Here is a 14,003-nt window from a genome sequence, read left to right as displayed (position 1 = left end):
CAAGCTGTAACTCACCAGCTATAACCTGGCTGTTGTGTCGCACAAAAAAGCAAAGCTGTTAAAGATGTGCTCCTGTTATAGTCTAGTATAACCTCGAGAGCCCATGTTCTGTACTACTGTAAGCTCTTACAGCCCCTCATTACACCCCAACCCTCCACACACACAGTGGCACACAGATGTGAGAGTCAGTTCCCATCCCCAACACACTTGCACAAACAAACACTTGTACACAGTCACTAACTCCCAGAACTAGACTTCATTTCCTGTTTAACTTCAACAGCTGCGGCAAAAGAAACATCAGAACTCAATTATATTTTAGAACAAATGGTCTGGCCACCTTGCCCTGCAACCATATGTCATTTTCTCCTATGAGTGTCTCATTTGCTATCAGTTATGATGGCAAAATAAACTTAAATTAAGTTATTTCTAAGTTGAATCTCTGAAGATTAGAGCAAATTCAAGAAATGTATAAAACAATAAAAGTGGTACACTGCAGGCTGTTTTTAATCAAGCGTTTTAATTTCATATGTATTTACAATTCCAGTACAGGAATAATCACAATGGCCCCATATCTCTTCCCCTTCACAATACATAACCACACATTGAAAATGTACAAGTGCAGGTTATACACTGTGAAATAGTAAAACATACTCAGTTACACAAAGCAACACTCTGTCCAGTCTAGATGCTGTATTTTTGTTTTTGAACCAGGCTCTGTTTTGACTTCTAAGAGTAAAAAAAAAAAAAAAACAAGAAATCCCTTACACTACAGTACGCTGGAGCTATTGCACAAAAGATAAAACCTCTAAAACCTAAACATGTCTCACAAACACTGAGGCCTGCCTCTTGATACAGACGTAACCTCCCCTCCCATGCGATTGCCAGTTCAGAGAGGAGCGGACGCTTCTGCAGAGCGCTCTGTGTGCTCAGCAGGGTTCCTGGTCTTTATGATTCACGCTGTGGAATTTTCAACTTCCGCATCTTTTTGCTTTCAGTCTTTTTTTTGGTTGCTTCCACTGTACTTTTTTTCCATTTCACTCATCCCTCTTTTTTGTGTGTTTCCTGTTTGTGATAGGACCGCCATTTCAGGGTAACAAAGGATATTAGACACCACGCAAATGGGGATGTGTTTGGCAGTAAATAATGACATGAATTGAAGTGCTTATGTAAGATACTGTTGCATGTTAATCTTCGTTAAGAAAGAATAGTTGGCAGCAGCATCATGGTGACATGTAACATGTGGCACCCATCAGAGGCAGCTGTTAAGTAAATGTCTTGTTAAGTAAAAGCCTCATTGTCCTGGGTACAAAACTGTACTGTCGACCCAGTCTACAGAGATAGCAACTATGTGAAATCACATTATCCCCTTCATATTAACTTGCATATGATGTATGGTAAAAAAAACAAGTACTTCCTGCAGTCTGCATGCAACCATTACAAGCAGTGACTAAGGCAGGGAGCATCCCTTATGAAAGTCCCATAGTAAAAGCATAGCAAAGTGTGATAAAGCATAGTAAAAGCATGGTAAAGTCCAGAGTAGTATGGTAAAACATATTTAAAAAAAAAAAAAAAAAAGCATGGCAAACTGTGGCAAATGAATACAATAACCAGGGAAAACTGCTAAATTACCATGCAAAAATACTATGGTAAATCATAATAAAGGGTAGCCTATATATTTGGCATGTAGAATTATGTTTTTCTCACAATTGTTGATACCGAGTTTAGTGTTGATTGTGGCGTGAGTTGAGTGAATCAATAAATACAGTAATTGCTTCTACTGTACATTTAATTTCCCTCTGTTTCTAATAATGTTTATACTTGACAGTACATTTCAGAGCTATGGTAGTTGAGTAAAATACAGTAACTACTGTAAATTTCATTTCCCATATTTGTATGTGATTCTCCCTATTATTTATATGACCTACGGTAGCACAAGTGGCTTGAATAGAATCTAGTACTGCATTGATATATTCTGGTTTTCGGGGCTGTTATGCCCACCTCTGAATTCTGTAATTGGGGAGGTAGATAAAATGTGTGAGGGGCTGTGGGTTATCTGCTGAGAGACAGGGAGAGGCATGGAGGTGATGTTGACAACACTGCTTAGGTGCGCAGGATTTATTTATAGGAATTCAAACAGAAGAACCACCAGCAATGGTGGCTTACTAGGGACATACAATAAATGTACAAAAAGCAAAATAAAACACTGTGCAAACAAAACTTGACGTGAATACTGCGAGCACTAATCTGCTAATCAGTGGAGGCTCCACTCACACACCTTGATCCTATACTTTTACATGGGATTTTAAGATCCATGAACTAATCCCTGTTCCTGACACAATTAAAAACCTGACCTCAGTTACACGCACTTATATGTGGTTTCTTCATCTTCTGGTTAGACACAAGGTGATCGAAGGATTTCGTTTTTCACAATTCGTTGTGCAGGTAGCGTGGACCTTCTTAGTCCTATGGCCTTACAACAGCCCTGAGGTGTGTTAGTAGGACCTTTCTATCATGGGACACCCCACTGGGACACGCCCGCCTGCTGGTTAGGGATCCGTAACTAGCTGATCACCAGCTGCTTTTCCCTGCAAACAAACACAGCAGGTAGGATGTCCCAGACGAAACGCCTGGCTCTGTAATCTTTATTTATACACTGTTTAATGTGCTACAATGGTTTGTAGGAAATGTGGAGCTCCTATATCTCCGTCTGGAGCCTCCACTAAATGCACAAAATGTTTGTTGTCTTCCCCCGCAACTTACATAAGATCAAAGTCAGGTGAAACACTCCCCTACGAGACATTCTGGCCAATCGCGGAAGCATAAGGCAAAGAGTGACCCAACACCGTCTACGCCCCTCCACCTCCCCCCCTCCTCCTCAAGTGACGTCCTTGCAGCCTGGCTTCAATATGGCAGAAGCATTGACACTCCTATCCCCAGCCATTAAAGCTATAGTATCTGAGATTGTTATGTAGTTTAATGAACAACCATAGCATGTGTTACCGCCTTGACCTCCTACAGCCAGGCTCCTCTACAGAAATAGGAGGGTGAATTTGAGGCAGATTTTCCTTCTGATGAGGATGATGTCTCTAAATCCTCTTTAAATTATAAAGATTCAGATGGCTTAACCCTTTCCGGTCCAATGTAGGACCCTGTCCAACATCATCAAAAAGACGTAAAGCACTGGTCTCTAGTCGTTTTTACTCTGGAAAAAGCCGAGAAAACCATTCAATGGCTGAGTGAGACCAAAAGGAGCTGAGAGAAGTCGAAAAAATAAACATTTGAGCAATACACATAGCTCCGGCACCACAGAGATAACACGGACATAAACACGATAGCTGCTTCCGCATCCAGCGCTCAGAGTATCGCTGACATTTGCAGAGCTTTTTGAGATGTTATAGTAATAAAATAATGACTTGGATCACATTATTGAGGAGTTTGGTGATAAAACGAGTGATCAGGAGATGATTTATCGGTATGCACGACTATGAAGAGGTATGTGAAAAATACAGCGAACAAGTGGTGGGGAGGGGCTGGAGATGCTGTTCTTAGTGTCCTGTTCATATGCAGTGCATTTTAAACCTGTTTTACTGTGAATAAAATTAAAATTACTTTTAAACGGCGCGGGTAAAATAAACAGTGCGTGTGAAAATAAATTGGACCTGACGCGCCTGAGACGCGCTGAATAAATGGACCGATAGGGGTTAATGAAACGTATTGCAGTAGCTCTGAATGTCCAGCAGGCAGCAGGAACATCTACTGTATTTATGAATATTCTAGATACTCTTGCTTCTGATATTTTTCAGGGATTTCCCTTTAACCCTGACATGTGGCAATCTGTGGAGTCAGTTTGGCAAACTCCTTCAGGGATAGTGCCTATTTTACAAAGGGCTTGTAGGTTCTATAAAATTCCCACATGTCATAAGGATGACATTTTTAAAAATCCTACAGTTGATCCAGCACTTTTGTCTGCCACCCTGAAAAACAAGCATTCAGACAGGACTTCCAGTAAGACCCAGAATTATCTGAGACATGCATTTGCTGCAGCATCTGTGGGCATGTGTATTGCAAACTACCAGGCTCACATGGCAAGTTACCAACATGGCCTGTGGATGGACATGTCCAGACTGTTGTCTGACCCCACGCCTGCAAACTTGGAGGTAGCTAAACAATTAGCTTTGAGGGCACTGTCACAGCTAAAACTGAGTTGCAAGTATCCCTTTTCACTCTGCACCTCCTCAATCGGGGATCAAGCAGACAGCTCTAGATTGGGATTCAGGGAAGGGAAGGGCTCTAATTCTGGAGGTCTCTTCCCTGTTAGCAAAGCATGCTATAGAGCCAGTTCCCATAGAACAGTAGGGTCAGCGGTTTTATTCCCATTACTTTGTGGTTCCAAAAAGGAAAAAAGGGGAAAAAGGGAAACTGACCGTAGACCTCAGGAGGCTCAACAACACTATAGCATCTCCAGCATTCAAGATGCTGACTCTCCACCAGGTAATACAGTCACTAGCTCCATCATGTTGGATGGCACTAGTGGACCTGAAGGACGCATAATTCCATGTGCCAAGCTGGGCCCCACATCGACAGTACCTTCGATTCATCATAAGATGGCAACATTTTTAATTTTGTGTGCTCCCACTTGGAATTTCAACAGCTGCCAGGGCCTTCACAAAGCTGATGTCGGTAGCTGCTGCTTCTCTGAGGGGTCATGTGTACCCCTATATAGACGACTGGCTGCTAGCAGCTTGGTCACAACAACGAGCTATCCGAGAGTTTGCTACAATGCTGGATCATTTCCAACAGCTAGATCTGATGGTGACCGAAGAAAAATCCATACTTGTTCCCACACAGAGGATCTCCTTTCTGGGTGCAACTAGGGCAGCAGTGTGGAGTAGTGGTTAGGGCTCTGGACTCTTGACCGGAGGGTCGTGGGTTCAATCCCCGGTGGGGACACTGCTGCTGTACCCTTGAGCAAGGTACTTTACCTAGATTGCTCCAGTAAAAACCCAACTGTATAAATGGGTAATTGTATGTAAAAATAATGTAATATCTTGTAACAATTGTAAGTCGCCCTGGATAAGGGCGTCTGCTAAGAAATAAATAATAATAATAATAATAATAACTCTGGACACTCCCTCAACTACTGCCACTCTGTCTCCTGACAAAAGTGCTACGATAAGGAGGCTCGCAGCGAGATTTCTAAAGCGCATTCCAGCAGCTGCTGGGTCACATCGCGTCAGCCATTCTCTTGGTACCGAACACCCGCCTGCCATGAGGGGCCTCCAGCACTTCTTTGTCAGTGGTCTCCACTTCAGTCACTTTCGCACCAGGTGATAATATCTACCAGAGCAAAGCAAGATGCAAACTGGTGGGTTTCCTCCAATACACTAGATCTAGACCGTCCTTTCAGGAGCCAGCAACCAGAGGATATTCTGCCTCCCTGACAGGATGGGCTGCTCACATGAGGGGATTCAGGACGCTGGGGCCCTGGGATCTCTACTAACGCTCACAGCATATAAACCTCCTGGAGCTCTTAGCTGTGTTTATGGCACTTCTACATTTCCATCCCATACTCAGGGGCAGGTCTGTCCAGGTATGTCTAGACAACACTGTTGCAGTACATTACATAAACCACCGGGGGGCGGGGGGGGACACAATCCTGGTCCCTATGCTCTCTGGCACTGAAGCTTGGAAGGTGGTGCAGCAATGAAGGCATCAAACTACACACCGTCTACCTACCAGGGAAGCAAAACGTGCTGGCAGACAGTCTAAGCAGATGTTCAAGTCCATACGAGTGGCGCCTCTGCAAGAAGGTGGTTCAGAGACTTTCAGAAATGGGGTTGCACTCAAGTGGATCTATTCGCGTCCCCTGAAAATACTCACCTTCTGCAGCCGCTTCCCTCATCAGGGTGCCCTAGCATCAGATGCATTCTCCATTCCCTTGGGGATGGGTCTTCTGTATACGTTCCCACCTTTTCCCCTCATTCCAAAGGTGTTACAGAAAGTGGACAGAGACCAGGCACAGGTTATACTGGTAACTCCTTTCTGGACCAAGAGCTTTTGGTTTCCCGCTGTCCTAAACATGGCACAACAGGGACCAGTTCATCTACCCATCAGGAGGGACCTACTGTCTCTGGATTAGGGGGGAGTACTCCATGGAAACCCCCTGTACTTACGGTTAGCAGCATGGCTGCTGAAAGGCACAAATTCTCAGAGTTAGGCATGGCCGAAACAGTGACTGAGTTTCTGCTGGCAGCAAAGAAGAAATCTACCCACGAATGTTATTCTACAAAGTAGTCAGAATTTGTGAGGGTGCACATCGAAGGCCGTTGATCCTGTTTCTATATCACTGCCGGGATTTCTTGAATTCCTGAGACACCTGATGGATAAAGGCCTTGCTTTTACATCTATTAAAGTCTATTCATCTGCAGTCTCTAGCTTCCTGCCAGGATGGGCTGATGTATCAGTGGGCTCCCATCCACTAGTGAGTGGGTTCTTCAAGGGGCTCCTACATCTGAGACCCCGACCCCCAACACGTCATATTGTACCCCAGTGGAGCTTGTGTAATGAGGCGTCTCATGCATCCTCCATTTGAGCCTATGGCATCAGCCGATATGAAACACCTCACTTTGAAAATAGCTTTCCTGACTGGGATTATATCGGCTCGCCGTGTCTGTTAACTGCAGGCTCTAGTCATTGATGAGCCATACATGCAGTTTTTTAATAACAGGATCGTCTGCCGACCTAGTCCTTCTTTTCTTCCTAAAGTGGCCTCAGAGTTTCACCTATCACAAGCAATAATCATACCACAATTTCATCCTCCACCTCATCAGTCAGAGGATAAGGAATTGCATCTGCTGGATGTCAGACGGGCAATATTGATCTACATATCCAGGACCAAATCACTTCAGAATAGTGGTCAGCTGTTCATCTCATTTGCCCCTCTCCTTAAGGGCAGACCAGTGACAAAATGGGCGATAGCAGCATGGCTTAAGGACTGTATCAAGCTCTGTTACGAACTTGAAGAAAGACCGCTGGTGAAGCACGTCAAGGCTCATTCTCTCAGGGGTGTGGCTACTTCCCGGGCAAATATTAGGAATGTTCCTATTGCTAATATTTGTTTGGCAGCAACTTGGTCTTCCTTTCACATTTTCATGAAACACTCTAACTTGGATGTTTCCACCTCTCACCAGTTTGCTCACACAGTATTATCCATTGTACAGGATGAGGCTTAAACAGCATTCACATTTCTTCTTTTCACCTCCTTTTCTTTTTTATTATTTGGTATACGGGGGGGTTCCAATGTTGTGTGGAGTCCACGAAGAACTGGTAAGAAGATGGAATTTACCTGTAAATGGGTTTCTTTCGGAATGGACTCCACAGCTGTCTTCCCACCCACCTTCCCCCACGTTTTTTTGGTGTACAGATAAAATACCCTTCTGCGTTATTTCCCTTTATACTATTGGGTGGGAGTGGTGTTATGATGCACAGCGGAAAGGTTCCAACGTTGTGTGGAGTCCGCTCCAAACTGGATGAAACCTGTTTACAGGTAAATTCCATCTTACTTTTTCCAAACAAAATAAAATAGTTTTCAAATAGTATTCAATTTAGAATTTGCCTTAAAGAGTAAGTAGTGGTGTCCCAAAAAAATAGCATTACACGTCTTACCACGTGTTGCTACAACTGTTTAAATAAAGTACCTGTCATTTTTTTTATTGTCAGCACTGTGACAACTGTTTACACTTATAACTTTAAAGTCTGTTTCAAAGCTCTTTTCAAAATGTTCGATCTAGTGCACTGGGGTTTGATATCTGTCCTCTAAATCACCTGAGGAAGAGCGATTTTTATATAGAAAAAAAAACATAACAAGTGCTCTTGATTTTTCTGTTCCGTACCACATCATGGATCGTTATTGCTGTGTTAGCTGTTTGACAATGTGGTCAATAATCCTTACACTATCAGGGTACTAGAACAGACAACAGAGCTTTGAAACAGACTTTAAAGTTATAAGTGTAAAAAGTTGTCAGGATGTTAAACAACGAAAAGAGAAATTACAGGTACATTATTTAAACAGTTGTAGCAACACGTGAGGATGTGTAGCTATATTCGGAACCCTGCTGCATACTCTTTAAATGGGGTATGTTTGTTTTTACTGGTATGCCTGTTAATGCAGTGAAAACTCCTTTAGTTGAGGATATGTTTTGATGTTAGGATTAATATGTATTCCAGCTCATCCCCCTCCTTCACTGAAGAGTATTTTAATTTGGTAATGACTTTGACTCATTCATTCTAATGTAGTTACAGTGTGTGCTTGGCTCTGCTCCTTTGTACTACGGGTTCTTTGTTTCGCTGCATAATCCCTTCTATGATTGTCTTTTACTACTTTTGCCGACAGTTAGAAAAATATTGAACACAGTACGTTTTGGGCTCTTTGACGTCCTCTATCATCAAATTAGTTTCACCTTCAACGTCTATGAAAGTTTCCTGCTGAAATTGCGTTATAAGTCACTGGTTAATTCCCATAGTTAAGAAATACAATCTAACCACTCTTTGTATTTTTGTTACTTTTGCTTATGTATTCCCTTAAACAGCAGTAGTTCAGGTGCAGTTTATGCCACAAATCATAGATTTTTTACATTTTACACACATTCAACCTATGAAAAAACATACTAAAATCTCGTAGAAAAAACCATGTAGGTACCCAAGCTAACTTTTCAGGTTTGTTAGTTTATTTATGTAGCATGATGTGTGAAGATGTGCAGTAACAACTGTAGCAAACCACCTTAAAACACTCAAATAAAAAAAGAAACATTGTGTCTAATCCCTTCATCACAGGTTGGGACCAAAGTGTTGTGTAAATATGCCTTGTACAATAACTTTCATAGCAATATACAAGCAAACAAACAGGTCCAGTATTGTAGCCAGTGGTATAAAGGTAATAATTGTGACACAAGTGTTCCCCCTGGATGATACCAAGAGGTTGCAGTTTGTGTCCGTTATCAAGGGTGAGTTGGTTGGCTGTACGACAAGGACTGCTTGCATCTGCTGCATGTCAGCAGTACTCTTGTCTTGTATCTGTTTAAATAAAGAAGTGCAAACAGGAGGTTAATCTCTGGAGGTGTGTGTGAGTTGCAGTTACAACAGTGCTGTGTAATCGCAGGATGGTTTAATGTGTTTAATTGTGATGATTTGCTATGCAAACAGAAGAGGGCACTATTGTGCTGTAATCTTCTTGTAATACCTCAAAGCCTCAACCACTGAAAACATAGTTCACACAGTAAGAAGCTTAGTCATTGCCACAGCAGTATCAAGGGAACACAGCAATGGCTTTGAGACAACGCTTGCATGCATTTTAAGGTTCACAGAAAATATTTGGTTTGTCATTGGTGGTCCCTATCCCTCAGATTTGGGAAGATGATGACATAGGTGGGTAAAATGATAGGTGCGTTGCTAACTGACACTTTTGTGTTTTACAGGAAGGGTGCGGAGACTGAGGAAGTGGACAAGGACATGATCCTGATGGAGAAGGAAGCTGAGGTATCGTTTCGGAATGATGTTCCTCTACAGAACCACAGCTTGGAATTGAGCACAATTAGTTGAACTTTGAAGTCCAGTTAGTTTACCGCACCGATGTTTGCAAACTGGTCAGATTTGGCTGACTGTAATCACGCATGATAGTCTAACACTGAATGCAAGTAGTGAGCAAGTTGTATGAACCCGTCCATTTACACCTATAGAAACAAAAAAAACACTATAGCATTCAATAAGAGTTCTTTAGTTATTTATGGATTTTATCAAGTACTTTTTCTCCCCTTACAAATGGCAAGTAGCAAGAAACATTAATGCTTCTTGATTTCCTATCTGAAAAACAAGAAACATGTTGTCCTAGTATATGTTTAGTGTATTTTTCAGTTTTTCAAAAGTTTTTCAGCTGTACTCCAGTTATGATAAGGGTGTTAAGTTTCTATGAAATTGTTGGCTTTCATGATCCCAGTGTTTCCTCACTACAGTTGCAGGTGCTAACATTGTGCCTCTTGCTGACCTCCTATTTGTGTTTGTGTTCCAGCTGCGGCGAATGCAGCAGATGATTGCAAAGATGCAGGCCCAGATGCAGAAGCAGGGAGACGGGGACACCGACAGTGTGTAAAGGTAGTGGCAGGAAAATGTTACTGTGTTTTATAATCTTACACAGGGGGCATTATAGTAAGTTCTTCCAATACCACAACAGTAAAAGAACAGTAAAGAAAGAAGTCAAGAGTCTAAGGGACAGCTGGGGAATCGCTGCAGAGCTAGGAAATCAGACCCAGCAGCCTTACTAACATTATACTGTATGTAGCATCATGTAATCAATACGAAAGGGCTGTATTATTGGAGAAAAGCAACATGGATCATAAAAGGTTGACCCTGTCTAATCAACCTCCTGGACTGAAGAAGGTATTGTAAGGATGGCTACAGAGTGAGTAGTACAGGCAAGTGGATACAGAACGTATTTAAATACAAGTAGAGAGTACATGAGAGTAAGAGGAATATGTTCTTGTTGTGTGCATGTATTTAGTGTTCAAAACAGTGAACTACATTGAAGGAGGATGTGATAAGGTTGTATAATGCACTACATTCCAATTATGTTCCTGCATTACACAAAGGACATTGCAGATAGTCCAGTGAACATAAGTACTAACGAAAGGAGGCCATTCAGCCCATCTAATCTAGACTATTCCCAGGGCTAAAATGTATGACGTATGTATCTGATAGGTTAAGGGAATTACATGTATTTAGCCTAATGAAAAGAAGGGAGGATTCTAAAGAGGTGATAAGGTTCACCCTACCACTATTGTAAGAAGAGTGGAGAAAGGTAAAGGAGTGTAGGACACACTTATTTTACAGAGAGGCTTGCGTACATGGAGTGGTTTATCAAGCACACTGTTGCTCCTTAAACATTGGGCTATCTGAAGAACTGACTAGATAAACTGCTACTAGGAACCAAGCTTTTATGAAATTTTAGAGCACTATTAATTATTGACAAAGCAAGCAGGCTAATTGATATTTACTTTGTTAATAATATGTCTGATTTTAGTTATTAGAATATTAATTTGTTTGGCATTTTACGACTTTCAAATTTGGATAACATCTTTCAGAGGGAGCATTGCATTAGCTCTGGCGTTGGGTTAGGATGGCAAAAACGTCAGAGACTTTCTCGTCATCGCGCTACAGCGGACCTTACTGGCCAGGCGCCTGGTGAGCTCAGGCACATCCCTGCAGGGCTGGCCTTTGTCCTCCAGAGACCAGTAGCTCGCTGACCACTCTCGAGTTCCTGGGTGTAAGAGGCAATTGGCTTGGTTGTGGTGTCGGAGAATGGCCATTGACCTTCAGTTCTGAACTGTGTGGGGAATTGCTGCAGTAAGGGAACGTAATTGGACATTCTAAATTGGGGAGAAGATCAGGGGTAAAATGATTGGAGACACTAAATTTAAAAAATATTAATACATTAATAAGTACGTTGCATGCTTTTTCACCAGATGCAGACCAGTCCGCTCAGTACTGAGGAGAAGGTGTTTCAAAGAAGCCAGGGCCCTCTTCCGACTGAGGATCTGCTATACAGTGTTGACTGTATACAACCCACTCACTGCTTTCTTTAACCACTTGTGTTAGTACTCTCTGTATTCATTTTATAAGCAATGTCGTGTCTTGTGTTTTTGTGTTTTCACTTTTTTATTTTATTATGTTTCATTATTATGATTATTGTTATTATTTGCCTAACAGTATGGAGAGTTATTCAACAGGAGCCAAAACTTTTAAAAGAAGCCCAATGCTGCTACATTTAAAGCTGCCTTTTGCTATCTACCTGTTTTCTGGCCTCTACAGTCCAGCTTACCAGGTCATTATGAATAACAGATCCTGATCAAAGTGTGTGATTGGATTCCAAGTCGACCTAGTTAGTTACATTTGTCTCTTAATGCTATTATGTGAGTTGGTCAGTGATTGAGGTTTTCTTTAACCAACGGTCTTTTCAAGCCAATAAGAGTTATGCTACAGTGCAGTTCTCGGTGGATAGGTCAGTTCATTATAATTGTCAATATTAATTCTCATAGGGAGTACAATTTAAATAGAGGGGTGCACAAACACGGAACTGGGTACCCATCCTAAATTCCCCAGTACCCTTTTGCATAATTTCAAAATCTGGTAGCCACCTACCATATTGTACATAAAAAAGTTTTCCTGATAGTATTTAAAACTAAAGAAGACTAATGTTATTCATCGCTTAGGCATATATTTAAAGGCAACAGGGTAATTGGCAAAACTAGCTGTTTAAAGAGCTAATGTTGATATCGGAACAGGTTTTCAGTTAGCTTTGCCTACCTCGAGATTTCATATCCATCTATACAGGAATACAGAACTCATTTTGAGAGGCTTAGGAATAAAATTACTGTATATAAGGAAATACAACATTTACTAAAATAAAATGTGGTGTTCATTAATGTTGGTAATTTACTCCACTCTAAGGAATTCTGTATTCGGTGCTATAAGTGATTATGTGCTTTAAGAACAGTTCTCAGCTGCACAGGAAATCTGGTTTGCTTGAAGGAAGGCTGGACTTGGTTCAGTAGATGTGGCTGAAGGCCTACCCGAGCCAGGGCACACATTTGATGGTTCAGTTTGTATACTATAAATACTGGACCTAACTTCAGATAACCAAAAGATATCTCACTAACTAACCAAGATGAAAATCCTGATATGTTCCTTCTCCTGCAATTGTATATTCCTTATTAGTTTATGATGTATTTTTCTGTCTCATAACTTCCTCCTACTGCACCTTTTAATTTAACAAACTGTGGCACACAAACTTTGAAAATGAAGTCAGTTTTTATAATGGTAGTTAGTGTCATATCAATAGTGTAACTGGGAGAACCCACATTTATCCAGATCTACAGGAAAAAGCTCTTGATTAATGATGGAATTCATTCCTGTCAGGTAAATAAACGTGGTCCCTGGAAGGAAAATATTTATTGTTCTATGTATTGTGTTAGAAGCTACTGTTGACATGAGTTAAAATACTGCAGAGTTTGTGCAGCTGAGTTTGCCCTTCCCCTCATGCAGAAAATGGCCTTTGGGAGGGTATTGTCTGGAGACATCCAGCATTTATTTTTTCTATTGTGGATCCTGGATCACCCAGCTGCCCCCTAATCCAGAGCCTTCTTACCCGTCCAGTTAACATTCCACTCTATCTTGTTTTATTTAATGATGTACTCAACAAGTACTTAATGAATACCTTTGTCTTGTAATAAAGTTTCTATTAAACCTATTGCAGTCGTTGTATGGTCTTTTTCATAGTTCATACTAAAACATGACAAATGGTCTCAAGCATTGTCTCAAGGAGAGTTTATCTGTAGCAACCACTGCAACTTTAACTGCTAGTATCTCAGAAACCATTTGAGATGACAAAATGTTCAGTGAGCTTGGTGAAGTAGGAACTAAATATAAACACTGTATGCTCAATGTGTTGGTGACCATGTTATTGACTTCTAACCTAATGTGCTCCCGTATTGAGGTTAACGTTCTGTGGTATATAGACCACATATTATGTTCTCAGGTCCGTTCCTGTCAGTGTTGTCTTGTAAACATTTCACTGCTTTATTACATTTTGCTATGCTTTTACTATGGGAAACTGTTTAAGGGATATCTCACCCCACAGCCCCTGAGCTATATAAACAGTTTTGGCAGGAATCAAGACAATCTTAAACCCTGTCAGAAAGGAGGGTGATTTCTGTTACTTCAGCAAGCTTCTGATTAAAATCTCACAGAACAGTTTCTGTCCCTGGAGCCTTACAGCGTGTAGATCGTTTATACCTTTTGTATATGAATTTTGTCCTCAGATTGATTGGGAAATGGTCTTTGAATCTTAATACCGGCAGCATTTAAATATCTAAGACCTGCCCAATAGTTAAATATACAGTTGCCTCTCATTAATACAAATTTCAAGGGAACAGCAAAAGAATTCTCAGTAATTC

The 14,003-nt window shown here is 41.3% G+C and overlaps 1 protein-coding gene across 3 annotated transcripts in view; it reads left to right on the top strand.

Moving 5' to 3' along the window:
• septin2 (septin 2) overlaps positions 1-13,297 on the top strand; it is a 31,460-nt gene extending 18,163 nt beyond the window's left edge. For all 3 annotated transcript variants that reach the window (XM_034029033.3, XM_034029032.3, XM_034029034.3), the window contains exons 11-13: positions 9,474-9,534; positions 10,064-10,146; positions 11,514-13,297. In XM_034029033.3, coding sequence (XP_033884924.1) covers positions 9,474-9,534; positions 10,064-10,144 — 142 coding nt within the window. In that variant the 3' untranslated portion in view covers positions 10,145-10,146; positions 11,514-13,297. The remainder of the gene's footprint in view (positions 1-9,473; positions 9,535-10,063; positions 10,147-11,513) is intronic.
• The last annotated feature ends 706 nt before the right edge of the window (positions 13,298-14,003 follow it).

Source organism: Acipenser ruthenus, chromosome 12 (genome assembly GCF_902713425.1).
Source record: "Acipenser ruthenus chromosome 12, fAciRut3.2 maternal haplotype, whole genome shotgun sequence".
In the NCBI taxonomy this organism is placed as follows: domain Eukaryota; kingdom Metazoa; phylum Chordata; class Actinopteri; order Acipenseriformes; family Acipenseridae; genus Acipenser; species Acipenser ruthenus.
This window is presented reverse-complemented; position numbering and strand designations above follow the sequence as displayed.